At 44.6% G+C, this 20,690-nt stretch overlaps 1 protein-coding gene across 2 annotated transcripts in view; it reads left to right on the forward strand.

Moving 5' to 3' along the window:
- The first annotated feature begins 4,080 nt into the window (after window positions 1-4,080).
- The window catches only part of KCTD15 (potassium channel tetramerization domain containing 15), a 44,392-nt gene continuing 27,782 nt past the window's right edge, over window positions 4,081-20,690 (forward strand). Inside the window, exons 1-2 of one of the 2 annotated variants that reach the window (XM_074882206.1) lie at window positions 4,081-4,425; window positions 10,278-10,453. In XM_074882206.1, coding sequence (XP_074738307.1) covers window positions 10,290-10,453 — 164 coding nt within the window. In that variant the 5' untranslated portion in view covers window positions 4,081-4,425; window positions 10,278-10,289. Of the gene's footprint in view, window positions 4,426-4,943; window positions 4,953-10,277; window positions 10,454-20,690 lie in introns of those variants that run through there. The other variant, XM_074882205.1, reaches the window with a different exon arrangement.

Consider the following 20,690-nt stretch of genomic DNA (forward strand, 5'->3'; position numbering starts at 1 on the left):
TTTTAGAGAGGAGGGTCAAGCAGTCTGTGGATTTCTTCCTACACTTTTTGTACTCAGTGGGAATATCAGTATCACTGCCAGGAAGCCAGGATCAAGCCTCAGGTTAAGATATGTAACATAAGAAGTCCTGAAGTCAGGCTCAAACCTCAAGATAAGACACATAATATAAGGAAAAGAGTAAGGACTAAGACAGGATGAGACCTACTAGCATAAATTCATATAGGGCCTTCAAGAACAATAGCAACTGGAAGTTGTTGTTACTCTAATTCATATAGCACGGTGTAGAAGAGGTCGACATTATTTTTCAATTAATTATACTTTCTTTTACACAGACAATAAATTTCAAATCCAATCATTTAAAAAATATATTTGGAACATCTTTTTGATAGGAAGTTTATACTCCTTCAAATCCGCATCTTTTCACAATCTACTCATTTTGTGTCCTGTAAGTTATACACTATTTGTTATTTTTGGAAAACACACAAAAAAAAGGAGAAAAATGAGCTGGGGTTCTTTACGGGTTTCTCTTTCACACTGTCTTAAGAGTGTCAATACATTTTTTACCTGTTTATTAAAAACATGGAAGCAAACTATGGAATAATTAGATAAAAAAACAGGTTACAGAAAGGTTCTGCCCAATTCCATTTTTAAGGATCTGCACAGAATACAAAGAACTGCTGGTAAGAAAAAATCCAAAGTATTTATTTAGAAGTATTTAGTATCTTAATAAATATATGCTGGGCATTTGGCCAAGAACTTTTAAAACGCCTATGATAAGTTATAACTTACCACTTTTAATTATAATATCCTGCAACCGAGCTCAAGAATCTTCTGTTATAAATTTTGTATTGCTTTATAGGGAGGATAATAGAGCTGTTGAGAAAGTGTATTATATTCAGTTCTAACAGTAATTCTTCTTTTTTGTTCACTACATACTATTTAATATTTTTCTTTGTACACTTCTTAATAGTTGAGCTTTAAGTGAAACTCTGAAAAACAACATTAGGATTCAAAATACAGTGGAAGATTTTATTTTCAGGGTCACAAGTAACATAGCGAGATTTCTCTCTTAAACAATGACACTTAGTATCTCTGTAGTTCTATGAATACTTTTGAAGTGTCATATTAAAACCAATCTCTTGGCCTTCAGGCAAAGAGAAGCAATTAGTCTTGGAGTTGTGAATAAATAAAAATCCATTTATATACCCGTCCTTGACACATACCTTGCAAATCTTAGAAACTTCATCTAGTGGGAAAAGAAATGTTAAATCATGAACACCAATACTAATCATATTGCAATGTTGCTTCCTAAAACTGTTTAGTTTATATCAATCTTTTAAGTATTAATTCATATGTATATATTCATACATATTGAAACACAACAACAGAAAGGCACATTTGAGTGAGAAGAAAGAAATGAGTGCATATAGAGCTGTAACATGTACCTTTATTACCCACAACATTAATACAGGCAAGAAAAAACTCAAAGCTCCCAAGTACATTGTCCTTTTCTTAGATACCGTAAAAACAATCCTGCACAAGTTACGTACCATGCGCATGCCTTTTTCATCCCAAGTGCTACTGTGTCTTTGCTTTGATCTACAAACAAACAAAACAAATCTTTATTAGCCATGCATCCCATTTCCATGCAGCACAATTAAATGGTACCTGTCACAGAGGTGTTGGGATGAGTCAGAAAACAGTTTCTACTTTTTGTTCAGTGCAGTATTGTTAGATCTTCTCTTTCCTCTTTACTGTGCCTCAGTGCAGAAGCATCCTATTTTTACGATTCTCTGATTGCTGTTCGATATTCTCATATTTATTATTTAGCAGTTAGTAATTCACAGAGGAAGTAAAAAATTATGACGCCAAGTCATCCCAAATAGTCCGCCTGCACCCCTACCGAAAAGCTGAGTGAAACTGGGGCTGCGTGACAGGTCACTGAGTCTCAGTGGTGCTCGTCCTCTCTGTATCCACTTGTTGACCAGCGTGCTGGGGAAGTGAGACTACTCAGGCTACAGCCTTGTCCAGTGACCAGGTGAAGCAGCTGTCTGGGACACGCTTCTGTTCGGAGATTATTTTAGAATAAAATCCACCCCTTTGTGCTGCGCTCTCGTAGGCAAACAGTCCCAGCCTGGAGGTCAGAGGTGGGATGGTGACCCCCGCAAAGCATCGCACCTGGGCTGATGGGATGGTCAAGGAAAACAAATTTTAGTCTGTTCTGGATGCAAATCTCTCTGCTGACCTAGTTCTCATTCTCCTTTTCATTTCAGAAGCTCAGCTAAAAATCCATAAATTAAGGAAATTAACTGATGGAGCCTCCGGCATCTTTGTAAGCTATTTAAATCTTTAAATTTACAACATCTTCTGCATATATCAAGTAATTGAACTAACTGCAGGGATGTAACTTTAATGAGAAAATTTCCCTCTTCTCCTGTAGTTTGTACTCTAAAAAAAAAAAAAAGCTACCCTTAGGAGAAAAGTTTCTGTTTATTCCTGCCACGGAAGAGAAGTTTAAAAAAAACCCCTCAATTTTTAGGGGTCCTGCCCGCCTTCCTCCCCTGCTTCCTGGCGGGCCGCGGCGGCTCCGCGGCGCGGCGCGGAGGGGAGCGCGGGCGCGGGAGGGGAGCGCGGCCCCCTCGTGCGCGCCGGCGGCCTGACCTTTCCGGCAGCCGCGCAGCGTTGCATAACTCCCCTGCGCGGCCGCGCTCGGCGGCTAGTAGGCGCTGCAGCCCGACGAGTCGCCGCGACTCGCCGGCCGCCGGGACGCGCGGCGCCCCTCCGCGGGCGCGGTAGGCGGCGGGTCCCCTCCTGCCCCGAGTGCGGGGAGGAGGCGGCCAAGCGTCGGGGCCGCACCGCGGGGCCGCCCGCCGGCTGCGGCGCGCTGGGGCGGGGAGCGGCGCCGCACCCTCCGCCAAACTTCCGCGGGGACCAGCGCGGAACGGGGCGCATCCCCCGCGGGGGATTGCAAAAACGCGCAGGCATCGGCAGAGCCGCATCTTTGGCTGAAAGTTGAGGGAGGGCTTTGCTGCTTTTTTTTTTTTTTCATTTTTTTCGTTTTTTGGGGGGGAGGGTGGTGGTGGCCCTGCCGGCCCCCCCCCGCAGCGCGCGGGCCGGGCGCGGTGCGCGCCTGCGGAGCCGCCCGCGGAGCCGCCCGCGGAGCCCCGCGCCATCGCGCCGCGCGCTCTAATTGAAATGGCGCTTTTGGCCGGGGGCGGGCTGCCAGGGCGCTCCGCAATAGCACAATGCATGTCGATAGACGTCATTTGGTTTTAATGGCCTACAGGAAATTTGGCGTTTACAATGCGAGACATTAGCAAAGGGTGAAAAGGAGGGGGAGGCAGGATGGATGGATGGATGGGAATAATTGCAGCCCCCCCCCCCCCCCCCCCCCCCCCCGCCTGCGAGACCCCCCGTCCGCACCCCGTCGGCGCTGGGTGCTGCGGGGAAGTGGGGGCGGGGGGGTGTCGGGGCTATTTTTTTTATTATTTATTTTTGAACTTGATCTAGTTTATCAACAAGTGCAGAGTGGGTGCTACCCTAATTGTAACAGAGGAGTCAAGAGATGTGAGAAACGTGCCCTGTGTTACTTATTTGGGAGCTGAAAATTTATGCCTAGTTGAAAATGCCTGGGGAAATATTACATCAGACCAAATGACAATGATTAAAATCAGCTTTTTTCCCCCCTTCCCCCCCCTCTTTTCCTCCTTCTTCTTTTCAGTAAGTCTGTTGAAGGACGTGACAGTGGCCTGATCCTCCCCAACACCGAACCGTTATCCCCCGGCAGCGCCGGGCCGGGCCGGGCTGCGCGGGGCTCCGCGGGGCTCCCGCCCCGACCGCGCCGCGCCGCGCGGAGGGGCTCTGCGGGCGGCGGCGCCGGGGGCGCGGGCTGGGGCGCCGGCCGCCTTCCCAGCCTGATTTCATTTTCAGGGGTTGTATTTTATTTTATTGGGGGGGGGGATAAATCTGGAGACCTTCACCAAAAGGAGGGAAAAATATCCAATTTTCATCGCAAAATTAGCTAGGGCGAGAGCAAAGGGCTGAGCTAATTGTAGCCTAATCCTCTGCCCTGCAGGCGTTTGCAAAGCCCTGAGCAAGAATTCGCTTTTTTTCCTCCTCTTCTCCCTTCCCTCTGTTATTTAGAGACGGGATTATTGCCTTTCTTCTCATAACAGCCTCGGCAGTTTCATTTAAAGGCTTTTTTTTTCCCCCCCTTCACACACACACACATCCACACACACACAAAATAAATAGAAAAAGAAGCAGCAAAAACAGAGAGGGGGAGAGAGACACGCTTTAAAAATAATAATAATCGCAGCAGGATCTGCGGAGCAAAGATAGTAATAAAAGCAAAAAGCGGAGCCCATCCGCACACAGCCCCGGCCGAGCCCGAAGGGGGGCTGGCAGATCTCTGCGCTGCTCAAGGTAAGGAAAACGGCGGCGGCGGCTCCGGCGGCGGCGGCTCCCGCGAATGCCCGGGCCGGGGCCGGCGCGCGCCTTGCGCGCCGCGCTGTGCTGCGCTGCTGCGCTGTGCTTTGCATCGCATCGCATTGCATCGCGCTGCACCGCGCCGCGCGGCACGCTCGCGCCTTCGCTCGCTCCTCGCTCCCTTCTTTTTTTTTTTTTTTTTTTTTTTTTTTTTTTGGAAAGTGCCTCTTCTTCAAACTAACTCGGCTCTTGGCTCCGGAGGAGAAGCGGCGGAGGGGTGTTTTTTTAAAGCTACAGGACCCGTTTGCAGCGGCCGCCCCGCTTTGCTACCGCTGTGCGCGCGTGTGTGTGTGTGTGTGTGTGTGTGTGTATGTTTTGTTTTGCTCCGCGCCAGCATGGGCAGCGCCGGCGGAGCCCCGCGGCCCGGGGTGCCCGCGCTCCCGCTGCCGCCCCGGCCCCGGCTCTGAAGACGGCCAAGCCCCAGCGCGGCGGAGGCAGCGCGGCTCGCTCCGCGCTCTCGCATGGTACACGCGGAGCCGCGGCCGCGCCGCGCCGCGGGGGTCGAGCGGGCGGGGTGGCGCGGCCGCGGGGGTGCGCGGGGGTTGCGCGGGCCGGGGCGCGGGGGCTGGCGGCGGGGCGGCTCGGCACAAAGGGAAGGCGGGCGACAATGGGGAGCGCCGCGTATGGAAAACACGGGCGGGCTGTGAATGAAACTCTGGCGCCAGTGAGAGTGGAAGGCTTGGTTTGGGGTAGACTTCAAACCACTCTAGGCTATAGTTTGCATTTCTGTTCCTGCATGCGATGTGGCACACTTCTGCAAAATTAATACATTAGCCTGGCTAATGCTCACCACCATTGGCTGCACGGAAAATGTACAGGATCGGGGATTCGGGCTTGGCTTTTTTTTTTCCCTTGCATTCATCTAAGACATCTCGTTTCTTGTTATGTGGGAATAAGTAAAGGACGCCATGTTGTGCTTTTTTTTTTTTTTTTTTTGGTTGAATTTTACCTTTGGGCATACAGCGTGTTTAAAAGAAAAAGGCAGAAGTTGAGTGACCGGGTGCGTTGCTTGCTGGTGATTTCCCTGACCATCAGTAGGGAAAGGCATTCGGGTGACGTGAAACTTGCACTAAATAGACTGGAGCCTGCCAGAGATAGGCGGGTTGCGGGGGGGGGAGGGGGGGGGGGGAGGGGGGGACGGAGAAAGCCTTTTTTTTTTTTTTTTTTAATTCGGTAACCAGAGCTCCAGAGGGAGCTCCCCCTCCCCCCCTCCCCTCTAAAAGTTTTGGGCACGATCTCCTCTGTCACTCGGTCCAGTGTTCAGTGGAGCAGCGTGGAGGTGTGTGCGAATGTTTACCGGACTTTTAATTCTGGAGCCATGGAGCCCAAGGGTGGCAGTCCCCACCTCCCGGCTTTGTCTTTAGGCTCGGTTCACGGCGTAAGCAGTTGTCTCGGAGTGGCTCTGGAGGCAGACCCGAGCGGTCGCCGTCCCTGTTTGTAGAGACAAAGGTAATTGCCGAGTCTGTAGCTGTGCCCCTCTGGCTGCGCCGACCGCGGGCCGGGGAGATGCAGACGGTGCCGTGGAGCCACGGGAGCGCCGGGGTAACTTCTGCAGCCGGTTACCGCCCCCGGGCGCCGGCGGCGGGGCGGCCGGGGGGCTGCAGCGGGGGATTCTACCCCCTGTGCTCGCGTGGGTCTGCTGGTAAAGAAAGGAGGGTCTCCGGGGAGGGAGAGCAGCCTCCCGAGGATCCCCCCCAGCGCCCCGGCGGGGAGCAGCTGCGGGCGCTGCTCCGCTCCGGGCCCCGCCGGGGGGGCGCAGCCGGCGGGGCCCCGCTCGGCCGGACTGCGGCCCCGACCTGCCCTAGCTCCGGCTCCCCGGGAGAGCGGCTGCTTCATGGCAGGTCCTTAAACCTGCCGTTTTCATTTCACGTCTTAAATGTGCATGAAGGAATTAAACTGCACGAGTGAATAACAGCATTAGTTTCAATTAATTTTTATCCTGGCAACAATAAACTTTAGAAACAAAGCGCTTTTACATCCTTAATTAGTCTTGCATCCCATCTGTAGTCTTTTAAGTGCCTGCTCCTTGATTTAACTTTGTCCCTCCTTCAGAGCCGCCTCCTTTTTCATTCTTTTCCCTTTTTTCTCCTTACCCCTTCCAGCCTGCTGCCTGTTTCTTTCCTGCAACCTTTCACCTCCCTTGTCCCTATCTGTCTGCTCTGCTCTGTGCAGTTTATTTCTACTGTATTTTCCCAACATCAACAGCAGTATTGGTTACCATGGCCCCGAGCTATGTGCAGAGGTGGGAAAGCTTCATCCGCCCAAAAGTTCTTACACTTTTGAAGTCTTTCTTTTAGTAGGATCTGAAATGTATCATCTAGAGTGTGTATTAAATGAACAGTATTCCTGAAGGCTTTAGAGCAAGAAAGGCAACACCCTGGAAAATTCTGCAGTCTTTCAGCATTCTCTGCCCTAGGGTTATAGCCCTGGGCACGGAGCTGAATGGAGCTCTTACAACTGCCTTCTGTTTACCTTTTATGGTTAAAATAACAGCTTAGCAAAGAAGCAACTTCATGGAGAAACGATTCAGTGAAATCATCTCAAGCTGTAGCAGCATAGCTAGTTTAATCACCCCTAGAGAGCTGAACAACTGTGAGCACAATGGGACACAAAATCATTTTGTGTGTAAATGAGCATGGCATTGTGATTATTTCACTTTGCATGGGCAAATAGTTTTTACAAGCAGTACTTATGCAGTTAGCTTAGAAAGGCAGAAAAAGATAAGCTGGCTCTGAAAGATCTTAGTGTGTAATGTTTGAAAAACTAAATATTCACATAATTTGGGAATCAGGCTCTATTGATTTTGCCTTCAGCAGGTTCCTGTGTTACTTATTAGAGCAGGGTTATTGCCTGTGCCACTAGTTGGGATGCTGTATCCTGTTGTAGGCAACTAAAGAGCAAGGATTATTTTACATGGTTTAATAAATGAAGTTTGTTAGTGTTTCTGTGATATTTACCCTTAAGGTTTTAATTTTCACATCAGTATTAGAAAATACGTGCATAAAGACTTTCACTGGATAAATACATTTAGGATTTTGCTTTGTGCATAAAATAAGTACATTACTCAGTGTGATGAATTTTAGCTGCGTTTTACATTAAGAAGAGGAAAGAGTCATTAGAAATAGGGTTACGGTACCTTAAGAAATAGGGAGTATTTATTTTTTTGGAGCAATAGGAGTGTTTTCAGTGCCCTTCATGTAGTGCTTAGCAATTATGCCCCTTGATAATTTGCTCATATGAAAATGATTGAATTCCGCAACTTTAATAAAAAAGTAGGATTCATTTTTTTAATACAAACCCTCTCCAACCAGGGGAAAAGCCTGTGTTTTAATTCCCCTTCTCCTCCCCTCCCCCAAAAAGCCAGTGGCACCCTCAATAAGTATGAAAAGCCATAAAAGTTTGAGAACTATTTTAGCTTTCCAGTGATTTTCTATAATTAAGTGTTTTTTCAACACATGCTCTGGCTGAGAGATGCCAAAAGCAGAGGATTGTTCAAAAGGTCCCTCCAGTGAATAGTATAAATTAAATATCTACTGTGTATGGCCTCACTGAGAATCTCAGACTCTTTACAGATCAAGGAATTTACTGGTATACTAACATTAAACAAAATCCTAAGATAGCAGCAGTGTTTAAATATGCACAAATAGATTCGGATCACTTGATCTTTAGCTATCTGTGCATATTTTAAAATTGAAGTCTGTATTTCAAGACAAATGGTTAAATGTAAGACACGTTTACAGAAGACTGGAAGTCCTTTGATTTCATTTGGAAATTGTAACAAGGGGTGCAGATGAGCCCTAATTAGGCACTTGTTTTGTGGAACTGCGTGAGGTTTATTTCTAAGGCAGCTCTGTACCGTGCAAGGTCTGTACCTTTATCATTAGTGATAATACTTGGGGTCTGAACAAAGACAGGGTTGACATTCAGCCTGGATCTTCTGACCCTTTCATTTAAGTGAAGGAGTAGAGAGTGAACATGAGTTTACAGTGCTCTTTGGTAAGAAAAAAAAACCTTTGTCTGTGTTGGCAGACAGATGAGGCACTCACAGATTAGCAAATGCGTCGCTAAAATACTGTAGGTACTTACATGCTAAATTGTTTTTAAAAGTTAGTTCTTTTATTTATGCTATATGTCATATTTACTGAAGATTGCCCACAACAGGCTCTTGTGGGAAACAAGAAAGCAACGTCTTCAGTCATGAAAGGATTCAATCACTTTCCTTGAAGGTGGTGCTGTAGTAAAAATGTTAATGCCCAATTTCGCATCGCTGACACAGAAGTCCTAGGACAGAGTTGGTATTTGCTTCGTGTTCAGTGCAGATGTCCGTCCAGCCTCCGAAGAGAAAAGGATGTGGATTCATAATGGGGTGATGTATTTCTGTGCTGTAGATGCAGGAAATTCTTAGGAGCTAACCCAAGATGAAATACAGTAAATGAAGATGTTGTGATGACTTTGTGAAGCTGTCCAGATGTATTAAGATTTTTCAATCCCTTTCCATGTAGCTTGAGATTTTTTTTTACAAAGAATGCTGCTAATTGTATGTTCATCGAGTGGCGTAGCTAGGCATCTTGTGCAAAATACTGCTAAGAGAAAGGCGAGACCAGCTTTAGATTTCTAAGAAACATTGTCAAAGTAATGTGGGAGAAATGGGAATTCACTTTGTGATGCTGCATGTAAAGTGCTTGTCAGATGTAAGGAAGAGCCTGGATGCTTGGTAGCATGCTTGCAGAACAGAATACCAAGAAAATTAGATTATATTCAGAAATGTCTTCAACTATAATGTTTTGCATATGTTGCTTTACCCATAAGGGGGAGAATGGATGGACATTTTCTTAAACTTTTATAAAAGGGTTTTTTTCCATTTGACATGTATGCCGTCTATACCAATTTAACTGAAATCAGCTTTGAGACACACGTTTCATGCAGAATAAGCTGTGCTTTTCTTACAGAAGAGAATTGAGGAATTTTCTTTTGCTATGGTTGTCCTGTTCATTTCTAAGACATTTCAATATTTTTTGCTTTGTACATCAGCTGAAGATTTTTGGACTCAATTCAGAAATTTCACTAATTTTCAAATATTTTTAGGGCAGTAAACATTAGGTGGATTGTTGAATTTGTAATTTCACATGCCAGATTGTACAGTACTTTCTAATGCGTCTTGCCATGAAAGCATGGGTCAGTTTATCTACCTTCCTGTTTTCACTGCTTCCAGGTATTAATTGCTTTCAGTTTGAAAGCTTATTACTTCTTTATGTCTAATATTAAGGCTTAACTGAAATTATCCATTTATTTCACAATTATTGAAAATAAACCAGAAAATTGATCTTAGTTTGATGTGAAATTTACTACATGTATAAACTAAATGCCTTAGGTACTGAGGAAGTCACTAATTTAGAGGTGTCTCGTTACTGAGACAAACTTGCAAAAACCCCTGAATCCCAATTCACAAATTGGTTATTCGTTTGTCAGGGGATATTTCACATCTAACACATAAGCCCGCGACCTTTAATTAGAATTTTGCAGTTTGTTTTATGCCCCTTGAGGCTGACACCTTGAAAATTTTTTTTCTTGATTTCTTATTGCTAATAAGCATCTTTCTCTTCCCCTCTGGTACTTTGAAGAAAATGATGCAAATACACTTAATTACAGTGGTGGCAATAATTTGTTAGCTGAATATGTGATCAGGCAGATGCAAAAATGATCTGATTAGATCTGTGATCACACTGGAAAGAAAGGTAACACACTGCTACATTTAAGAGAAACTGTTCTTTTTTGCCTTCCCTTTGCAGGAGGGAAGAAGCATGTCCCGTCTGTCTCTAACACGGTCCCCGGTTTCTCCTCTGGCTGCTCAAGGAATTCCTCTCCCAGCTCAACTCACCAAGTCGAACGCTCCCGTGCACATCGATGTAGGAGGACACATGTACACCAGCAGCCTGGCTACCTTGACAAAGTACCCAGACTCCAGGTAAGACCTTGGTGTTTTCAGGCTCGCTGCCCATTTCTGTTCATTGCATGGAAAGAGGCATGTACCTGTGAGGAATATTTCAATGCGAAATATGATTTATTATATATTCACCACTTATGAATAATTCAGTTTCCGATTTATACAGTAACTTCACTGGGGTTCTACAGAAAAAAAAGCCTGAAAAATTTATGTGTTATTTAGAGAGTCTATTCATTTTCTCTCTCAACGTCTTCTGCATTCTGCCGATATGTTTGAAGCACCTGTTGGTGTGCTGCCCTAGATTATTTCCAACTGTACCAAGCAACTTCTTTCTTTCAGATTTAGGGAAAAAAAATCCTTTTCTTCTTCCTCAAGAAAACAGAATGGCTCTGTTACACTTGGACTAATGGATGCTTCTCTTGGCCAGCCAAAATCCTAACCTCAGTGGTGGCCGTGTGCCTCAGTGTCAGCGGTCATTTCCTTCGGGCAGTGACCAGCCGACCTGCTCTGTCTGCTTGGCAGATTGGGTTGAATCTTTGTATGCATAAAGGTAGCTGGTTTGTGCTGGACAGGTTGGTGATGTGTCTGGCAAGATTTATTTAGATCTGGCCGGTATGATCTCAGAGTAGACTCCAGATTGCAAATAGATGTACCGCGGGGCTACTGGGCACTGTGGAGGATGGGGGATCCTGGGCAGCATCAGGCCTGTGATGGTAGTGTGGAGAGACCGCTGTATTAAGGGTTAAAGCACATTCATTGGAGCAGTATGTTAAGACATACCTGATTTTGATTTACAGTTATGATCACTAAACCAATTCAGCTTTTTGTCATTCAGACTCCTTATTTTTCAGAAGGGTGTCTTATGTGTAACCAAGAGAAGGTGTGGATGTGCAGTGTCAGGGTGCCAGCAGACTGGTTAAAGGACGCACTATTGACTCAAAAGCAAACCAGAGCCCAGGTCAGCAGGTTTCATTGCCAGAGGTTTTGTATGGCCAGTATTTTCATAAGGGATAGACTTTTTTTTTGGTATGACAACCAGTGTAAAGCTCTAGTTTCATTTGAAGATTTTTTCCTTTAGAAGAACTAGGGATTTTTGCACACATTTGGCAGGTTCCCAAGCAATAAATGACATTTATGGAGACACCTTGAAGCGCCTCTGATGTCATAAAGCATATGTCTCTGATTTCATTCCAAGGAAAGGGAGCTGCTGAAATTCTCTATGGAAAAGAAACAATTATTAAAATACCTATATTTTATGGTCAGGCCAAAACAATATGATTTTTCTGGACAGTGTCTGTTTAATGATGTCTGTGTGGTACAACTTTAATCATAGAGAAGAAATCTGTTCAGTGGGGAGAGATTTATAGCAGAGAAGCAGACAAATGCTTCATAGTATAAAAAAATACAGGGAAGATTCAGCGGTTGTAATAGAGTAGCACATCTGTTTCCACATTTTAAAATATCACTGCTGACACTATTTTTAAAATATGCCCCATATCAGACTTACTTAATAAAAGCTTCAGTTATGGAAGCTCTGGGAGAATATACCTAAATTCACAGATTTTCTTTAAAGAGAATAGAGTACCAATCTAAAACCTTTTTTTTTCCTTCTGTTTGATAAATAACAAAAATGTATTTTTTCAGATTTTGTACTTTGTTTAAACTGAAAGTACAAAACTGTGACTGACCAAAGCTCACATGCTGCCTGGTGTTTTGTTGTGTACTGTCTTTCGTTTGTATTGCTGTGTTATCTCATAAGGCTTGAATGCTTTTTCAGCTGCTCAAACTTCAGTTCTCACATGAGACCTGTAAATCACATATTTTATAGCAAAAGATAACCTTTCACCAGCATCCCAAGTAGTACATATTGCTACATACATTATGAAGCTGGATGAAGAGTACATCTTAATTTATTATTTTTTCCTTTTTTATTTTAATTTTTTAAATTGTTTTTCTGCAGTGCTGCGTAGTAGAGTTGGTTGGTTACCCCCCGTTGAGTCTGGCCTGCTCTCATTCCTGGTTAAGGCAAAGTACTTGCAGTTTTTTCAGTGGGGATGGTTGGAGCTCCTGATGTGCTTCGCTGCCCTGATGTGTATCTTCTGTAAGGCACAGGCTGTCTTCGCAGTGGTCTGGCTGGGAGATGAATCCTGGGTCTCTCACAGATGCAGGAGGAAGGAGATAGCTTTTCTGAGCAAGACATCTGGAAATAATGCCAGAGCACTGTTAGCTTATGCTCAGAGATAACATGCATGGCCACATATAGAGACATGGCCATACTCGTCTACATGCAGAGCTTTCTGGATTATTTTGGACAGCATATTAAACTCTTGGTTTGAGTGTGAGTTTAAAAGCTTCAAATCTAAGAAATTGAACAAATTTGTAGATTGTATTTCAGCAAAAGATGTAAGCGTATGCTGAAATGCTTTGCTAAATCTTAGCTCCAGTCACATGAAGTAGTTTGTGCTTACTAAAATTGAAAGCTGTGGGAATAAACTTCCTGTTTATTTGTGTTACAATCTCTATTTCTTTCCCTGTGCTCCAAAATCCTAAGTAGGTTTGTATATACTGTACATATATGTTTAAGGACACATACAGATTGTGAGCATGCATATAAATACAGAGACATCACATGCTAATGGAAAACAGAAAAAAAAAAAAATCATCAAATCATGTTTATCCTTCCATAGTATTTTGAGGAGGCCAAATCCTGTTAGGTCCTGAACAAACTCAGTTCATGTTGACTTCAGTGGGAGGGAAGAACTTCCAGCAGCTTGCCAGATCAGGCCCAGCAGGAGCAAGTATAGGTATGACCAGTTCCTGCCTATACCTGCTCTCCAGTCACCCCTCTGGTATGATACAAATTACACCTGACAGCAGGCAGCGTGATACATTTCTTATTGTAATTTCTTAGGATTGACTGTGCTCGGCCCACTCAGCTGGCTCTGCTTGGCTGTTCACAAGTTACGTGTTGGTTCTAATTCGGGGAGAGAAAGGGCCCGATTCTGGAAGTCTTACGTGAGTGAATGGCTGGTGATGTGAAATGAGAGGCCAAATCTTGCATTTCGGTGATCCCAGAGTTGTTTCAGGGCAACTTTGACGAAGTCTTTGATGTTGTTTGTATTAGTGGAGCTGCTGTGAGAAGAGCATTTGTCCACTGATTAAATTTGCATAAGTAAAGGGTGCCAGATTAGGCATTAAAGGAGGTAGACACCCTCTTTCCTGTAAATTTTTATGGGCTACATAAATTCTCTCATCTAAAAATGAGAAGATTTGAGCAGCACACAACTGGTATGACAAAAGAGAAGAGGGTTAAACAGCCACTGTCAAAGATGGTTTCTAAACCACTCACTCTCACCTTATGCACTACTCTTACACAATTTGCCAGTTGGCTTTTTTGAATGAAACATGAGAAAGAAAACTATCCTTTCAGAGGGTGAAAGGCAAGGAAAATAAGAAACACATAAAAGAAATTGTGATCAACAACAGCATCATGATGGTGGTCACAGAAATATTATTAATCCCTCTTCCTATAGCTGTTTGAAGCTGCTTTCTTTGCATACACAAAATTGGCATTAAAGTTAACAAGCTTTGGAGGTAGAAGAAGGCTGATGTTGTCTTACCTGGATCTGAGGCTCAATTTCAGTAGTTTATTTTCAGCAAGTTCTCCCACCAAAATTCCCAACTCTGCTCGTTGTGAGGTACAGGTAGAAAGAAAAAAACCCTGTTGAATTCAGTCTAGTGATTCTTACTATCAACATCCTATTTCTAAAGTAACTGGCTAAGAAGACAAATTATTAATCTTTGAGAGCATTTCCTCTAGAAATTCCATTCATGTTTTCACCCAGAGGATCTCTAAAGCAGCTCCTTCACACATTGACACTTGAATATGGATTTGTATGACAGATTGTGAAGGCTGCAAAACCTCTAGCACATCTATAAAATGAGTTGCAGATTGTATTTATCCAAGGGAGTGAGACAATTTTTACATTTAAAGAATAAACCCACTCCTAAAGTCCAGGCTCCTAACATGCAGTCAGGAATACCCAAAGACATTGTCAGATTCTCCAGTCTTACTCCCACTGAACTTAGTGGCAGATGTCTCATTGACTTCAGGTGGAAAAGAAGTAGAAGTTCCAAATCCCTGTATACCACAGCAAGCTCCAGCTTCTGGTTTTCACTGGAAATTTTAATATCACTTTGAATTTCTGTTAGAAAGCAGAACAAGATTTTTCACCAGAAGGCTGTCCTTTTTGCAGCCCTGAATAGTTTAAGTCAGAGAATTGCTGTGAGCTCTTTGTGAGTTGTTCTGCTATAAAAGGTAAATATATTTACCTTACATTCTTGGTTAATTAGTATTTGTTGTATAACCCTCTATTAAAGGTAACTATGTTCTTTTGTTTGAAATGTATTTATAAAAGCTCATGCTTTCCGTGGCGTTCGTTATGTGACAAAAGCAAGCAGGAATAATTTTAATTGAAGCGGCAATGTCTAAGTGGGAATAGTGTGGGTGCACAGACCCCAGGGAATCTCCCCCTGATGGTTTGTAGGGCACTGTGTTTGGGACCTCTCTGCTCCCAGCCTTTCCTCTTCAGGAAGACGGAGCTTTTTGGCCCACAGCCCAAGGCATGCTGAGCCAGTGCTAATATAGTGCATGTCCTCATCTCAGCTTTTGGGGCACCTGGGTTTACTGCCTCTTTCTCTGGAGGCTCTGTCCTCCAGAGAAAACCAGCACAGGCTTTACTAACTGTTTCAGAAACTAATGACCTTAGCTGTTACAAGACGTACTAGAGTTTTCCAGGCATGTCTCTGCCTCACTTTCCTCTGAACCCATGGACTTTTTTGGTGATTTACAAAGGAGTCCTCTAAAGCACGTGTCTTCTCCTCTGAATGTTATTTGTCAAAACAAACTGTCACGCTTGTGTAGGCCAACCCTCAGACAAGCTCTCCTACCAGACATGACCTTCTGATTCTAGCTACTCTGTAGGTTTTTAATTCCCCTACCTTTTCCTCCAGCACCTCTATCTGTCTAGTTGCTGGAGCTCAGCACTGACACCTGAGATATTCTGCTTCCCCCTCCTTTTCTGCAGCCACACTGGGCTGGACTGAGTTCAGGGGAATGATCTTCTCCAAGTTTTAGGACCCCTCTGTTGTCCCTGACAGAACATGATTGCTTACCCCATATAGCCAGATACAGTGGTTTCATAAGCTCAAACACACCTGCTACTGAGATCTACAAGACAGATTTTCCACATCATCCTTTACACTAAGGGCTCCATACTGGGTCCTGCTCTGCTCTTCTTGGGAGGGAGCAGGGAGATTCTTAATTCAGATATGTTTAGGATGTATAATTCTCCAGACTTAGCATACCTGAGAACATCTCATATTTTTTGCTCATGTAGGATCAAGCCAGCGTCACTCTTATAATAACTTATTTGCTCATTTCCCATAAAAACTGTGTATCATTGCTGTTATTGCCTGAAAACAACGTCCAATTAGCAAATTTTGTTGCTTACCCCATGCTGGCAGTTGGGGTGTAAATCAGTCCTTAAACAAGGCCTATAGTCCAGACAGGTTAAGTGGAGTAAAGACCAGATTTGTTCAGAACCAGAGATTGTTGGTGGCTGCAAAAGCACAGCACATTTGAGTGCAGGATCCCGGTCTGGAGCAGAAGCGCTGTCAGCTCTCCTGGGCCAGCACAGCCTCCTGCCAGCCCCACGCCGCAGCAGTGGTGCACCACTGCAGCATTGGTAGCGTTCATCCTGACTTAGGTGTCTCCCAAACCTCTCCATTCCATGCTGCTCACCTATCCAGCACCTGTATAGTGTCCTGTCCCTCTTCAATCCCTCTCTTATCCCCGCACACCCGCTAAATGACTCTGTTTTAAGCATGGTGAAGGACATAGGCAAGCGTGCTGCCATGGCACATTTCACCCTTTGTAAGATACCACTCTTCCCACCGAGGTCAGTTGATGAACACCCTGTTTGTGGGGTGACACCAGGCTCTGACAGTCATGGGCTATGAACTGTTGTGTATTACTCCAAAAGGCAAAGAGTTTCTGAGTCAGAGCCAGCAGCCCACGTTCAGGCAAAGCGCTACAAAATGCACCTTCATGTGAACTGCAGTGCAAAGCTCATTAATTTTAATAGGTATTGTGAACTTAAACCATACACAGACTTTAAAGCAAAACACCTGAAGAGGCAGGAGCAAGTGTTTTCCCTGCACGTTACAAATGCTCAGAGACACAGGTTATGGGCACGGTTCATGAGCACTGCGCACACGTAACGACACTGCACACCAGTGCGGCAGCTCTGCAGAGAGGGGTGAGCCTGCCAGGGCTCCCCGGGGCTCTGCCATTGTTTAAGGCAATCAGGTGTATGCTGCAGATGAGAACAAGTAAAGGAGCCGAAAACCAGAGGCTTTGGTTATATGCAGTGCCTTTTCTGAATTAACATAGGAATTTTCATGGAGATTAAAATCATTTTTTGTTTCATGTCATGCACCTGCAATTTAGAGATAAATCTTCTGAGTTTTTCTTATTTGGTTGTTGACTGGGCAAATCTTTCTTTGGTTTCCAAGGGAATTTTGACCAGCAGAACCATTAAGGAAAAAACCCTTAAAAAGGGCCGTTCCCCTCCCCATCCTCTGTCTCCCCCAAGTCTGCCTGTGGATGTTGCACTTACCGGAGTGGCACCTGGAGCAAGTGAAGGAACTCTCATTGCCAGGCTGCTGAATCAGATCATGTAAAATGAACCAGTCTTTCCCCATCTGCAGAGCCAAGTATTGCTGTTTGTATGGGTGCTGCGTGGCTGAGGTCACCCAAGTCCATGCAGCACTTTGATAAGCTCTGGGAAAGGTGTGAAGCGCTTACTCCTATGGGCAGACACGCACTGCTGCTAGGACGCAGCCAGCACAGCTCCTGGGCAGTGTGCAGGGCAGAGCACAGTGGGTGGAGGTGAGGAACCCTTTCTTCTTGCAGACTAGCCAGAGCCGCTACGGCAGCAGTCGCACCAGTTCCAGGTCTGTGAGCACAGGGCATGACGTGTGCCAGAGGAGGGGCGCATGGCTTGACCTCTATGGAAAATGAAAATAAGCTGTAACAGTGATGTAATTACAGCTGGAAATGATGATGTTAGATACCCTGGCTCTAGCTTTCACTAATGGGAAAAAGTCCTGGATTCAGGGTCTGGCAGAGCCCATGAAAACACACCATGATAGCAGATTTCCCTGGTTTACCCAGGGCTGTTGTTGCATAGGTGGAGTGGTAGTTTTGGTGGTAAAGGAGAATAGTTTCTGTAACCCTAACCCTTCTCTTCAGTGACTTGGGAAAATGGGAGGGAAGGCATTTATATGGGAACTGATTCTTCAGACCTGTCTGTGTCCACCTCTCCAGGATCTCCTACTAACTGGCATGTAGGGAGGCACAACAGAGCTGAGCTGTCTGCTGTGATAAAGGTGTTTACTCCTTACTGGACTTCATAACCGCTGCCTTGCCCAGCACAGCCGCTGCCCAGGGACTGCCTGCAGGCTCAGGAGAGGAAAGCAGAGTTTACCATTTGGGAGTACAAATCTTACTGTAATTGGGTGCTGAGATTGGGCCCTGTTGATGAATGAATTATTTGTGTGTTTACTTGGAATATTTGATGAAATGTACAAGAAATACTGCCTAGCTAGTCTCTGATGAACACTTTTTTGGAAATTACTGTTTCTCTGTATACGTTTACAGCCTGTGTTGTGGGGAGTTCTAGGCATAAATGGGTATTACAGCATCTAGGAAGGATCAGACCAAGCTAGTCATGGAGAGAAGAAGATACCAAATCAACACTTGTCTGATTTTTGAGAAATCACTCCCATAGGATGCTGGGGAAGCAACCTTGTCTCCTTTTAGGTGCTGCTAGTGGAGGCTGTTTCCTGCCGATGAGCATGGTGTAAAGTGTGCTCAGGTTCACAGATGTAGCAGCTTTATACTTAAAGCAAAGGAGAATCTTCCTTATTGTTTGTTTCTTCACGTGCCCTGCATCCAGCTCCCTCATCGCATAGAGAGGAGTTACGTAAAGATGCAGATTCGGTAGCTTTGTACTGGAAGTTGTGTCCTGAGGTCACAACTAACCACTGTACCAGTAGAGCAGATGAGGCGTTACCTCTTCATATTTGGTCTTTGAATACACATCACTGGTGTTTGTCTTTCGATTTATAAACTTTTGGTTTTTAAAGACCCTGCAATGGCAAGTAGACCTGGTCTGCTTAGGGGGATATTTCATGAACTACTTAGGAAGTTTATAAAACAGACTCCCTAGATTATGAAGCAAGGGGGTATCTGTTTTGTAAGGAGCATGTTACGAAATGAATTTGTCTCTAGGCCTAACTTAATTATTTTAATGATCCCACTGGTGGTTGTCGTAGGTGTCGTTCTGTGTATATATTGTGACCTACATGCTTATGATCATTTATGAAATGTAAGATTTAAAAATACATTGGACCTTATTAATTCCTTGCCTACTTTCACTGAAATAAATGGAGATGGTTTGAATATTGGTACATTGGGCCAAATCTCTCTTACAGTGAAGTCAATGACAGTTTTACCGTAAGCTTAAATTGAAACAAAATAAGCCCTATTCTTTTAGAAAACTGGCCTAATAATAAACCTGGCCAGAATAATCCGTAGTGTAACCCTGTTGACCTCTGTGGAGTTACATCAGGGATGTATACTGATGTGATTGGTGGAAAGGAGTTATGAGAATCTGAGCTTTGTAGTAAGATGCTTCTGCTGGGTATCCATAGTCCTGTCTCAAAAACATCTGAAGGTGTAAACCCAACAGGCAGATGAAGACAAAGCATCGCGCACTTATGGGTGCTTGCACGTACCTTTCCTGGTCAGATGGCATTCCGAAAGAGATGACTCTGCTGGTTTTGAAGGAGTTACTCCAAATTTGTACCTGTATAACTGAAATCAGAATTAATCTGTTCATGGGTTAATAAAATGTTTAAGAACAAAGTGCATATTTAAATAGAAGAAATATGCAGGCATGCAAACAGGGGATTCATACATGAAAGCATAAGGGAGGCTGGATCTCTTGAGCACAGAGTAACAAGATGGTATGGTGGATGCCAGGCTGTAGCTGACACAGGTGGTGCCAGGTGCTGCTGCTAGCCACATTGACTTTGCCAAGTTTCTGTTACATGAAATGTAACGAACTGATGAGCATACCTCCTCCTTGTAGCACATCAGCTTGTTCCTTTGTGCTGTATTGACATTAAATGCATAATCTGGTGACCGAAACAGGTAAGTATTGTCAATCACTCTGGTCCCTGGTATAACTCCATTGATAGAGTTACAGTTAGTTGGTGGCTCTCGTAACCCAATTTGATTGCTGGGAGAAGCTGCAGATCTTGAATTAAACTCAGGAGTTAGAAACTTGTATCTCCATGGCTCTGTCCACCAGACTGCCTACTCCTTTGCCTCATCTGCTGTGATTAGGATGTACTTCGATCTTTTGATGCTTAAAAAAGAAGTGACACCTGTAAACGTTTTAGAGGGTTTGGTTTTTGTTTTTACCTGATACGCTCTCACTTGAAACTCTGCCAGGCAGGATGGCTATTAGCTTCGCATGCGTGCACGATTGCATTCCGTATTGATGCAGTCACTGTGACGACTGCCTGCCTGTCAGAGCTGGGCACCAGGACAGATAGGCTGAGCAGAGCTATTCCGGTGTTCACCTGTACTGTGTTGATTTCACTCTACTGCAGTATGGTATGCGTTCAAAGGCTAAAATTGCTGCTTTTTTATCTGCTGAGGACCACATAAAGCAAAACCTGAAAGGAGTCCTGCACGTGGATGCTGGGAAGCTATTATGCAGCATTTGCACCGTTACTCTTGGTCAGACTCAGAAGGGATCAGTTGGCAAGCATTGGAAACTGAGATTTGCACCGTAAAGCTGAAACGCTGAAGGAATCCCAGTCCAAAGGGCAGGCTCCCGTTACGCCTCTCTCCTAATGGAGTGCAGATGCTACCAGTGCTGCAGGTAATCCATTTAGATCTGGTAGATGCTTTTGCAGCAGCAAATCTGTCTCTTGAGAAAGCGGACAATGAAAACCAGGGACTCTTTTTAACCTCTTTGGTGTCATACTGTGTTATGCCAACAAGTTGTACCAGTATGATTTACACCAAAGGCGGCAGCTTTGGCATTTGGGGAATGTGGGGTGCCTTCTGGGAGATCGCTGCCTAAATTCTGCTGTTGCAAAGCTTACGTACAGTTTCACA

This window comes from Strix uralensis, chromosome 12 (genome assembly GCF_047716275.1).
Source record: "Strix uralensis isolate ZFMK-TIS-50842 chromosome 12, bStrUra1, whole genome shotgun sequence".
NCBI lineage: Eukaryota > Metazoa > Chordata > Aves > Strigiformes > Strigidae > Strix > Strix uralensis.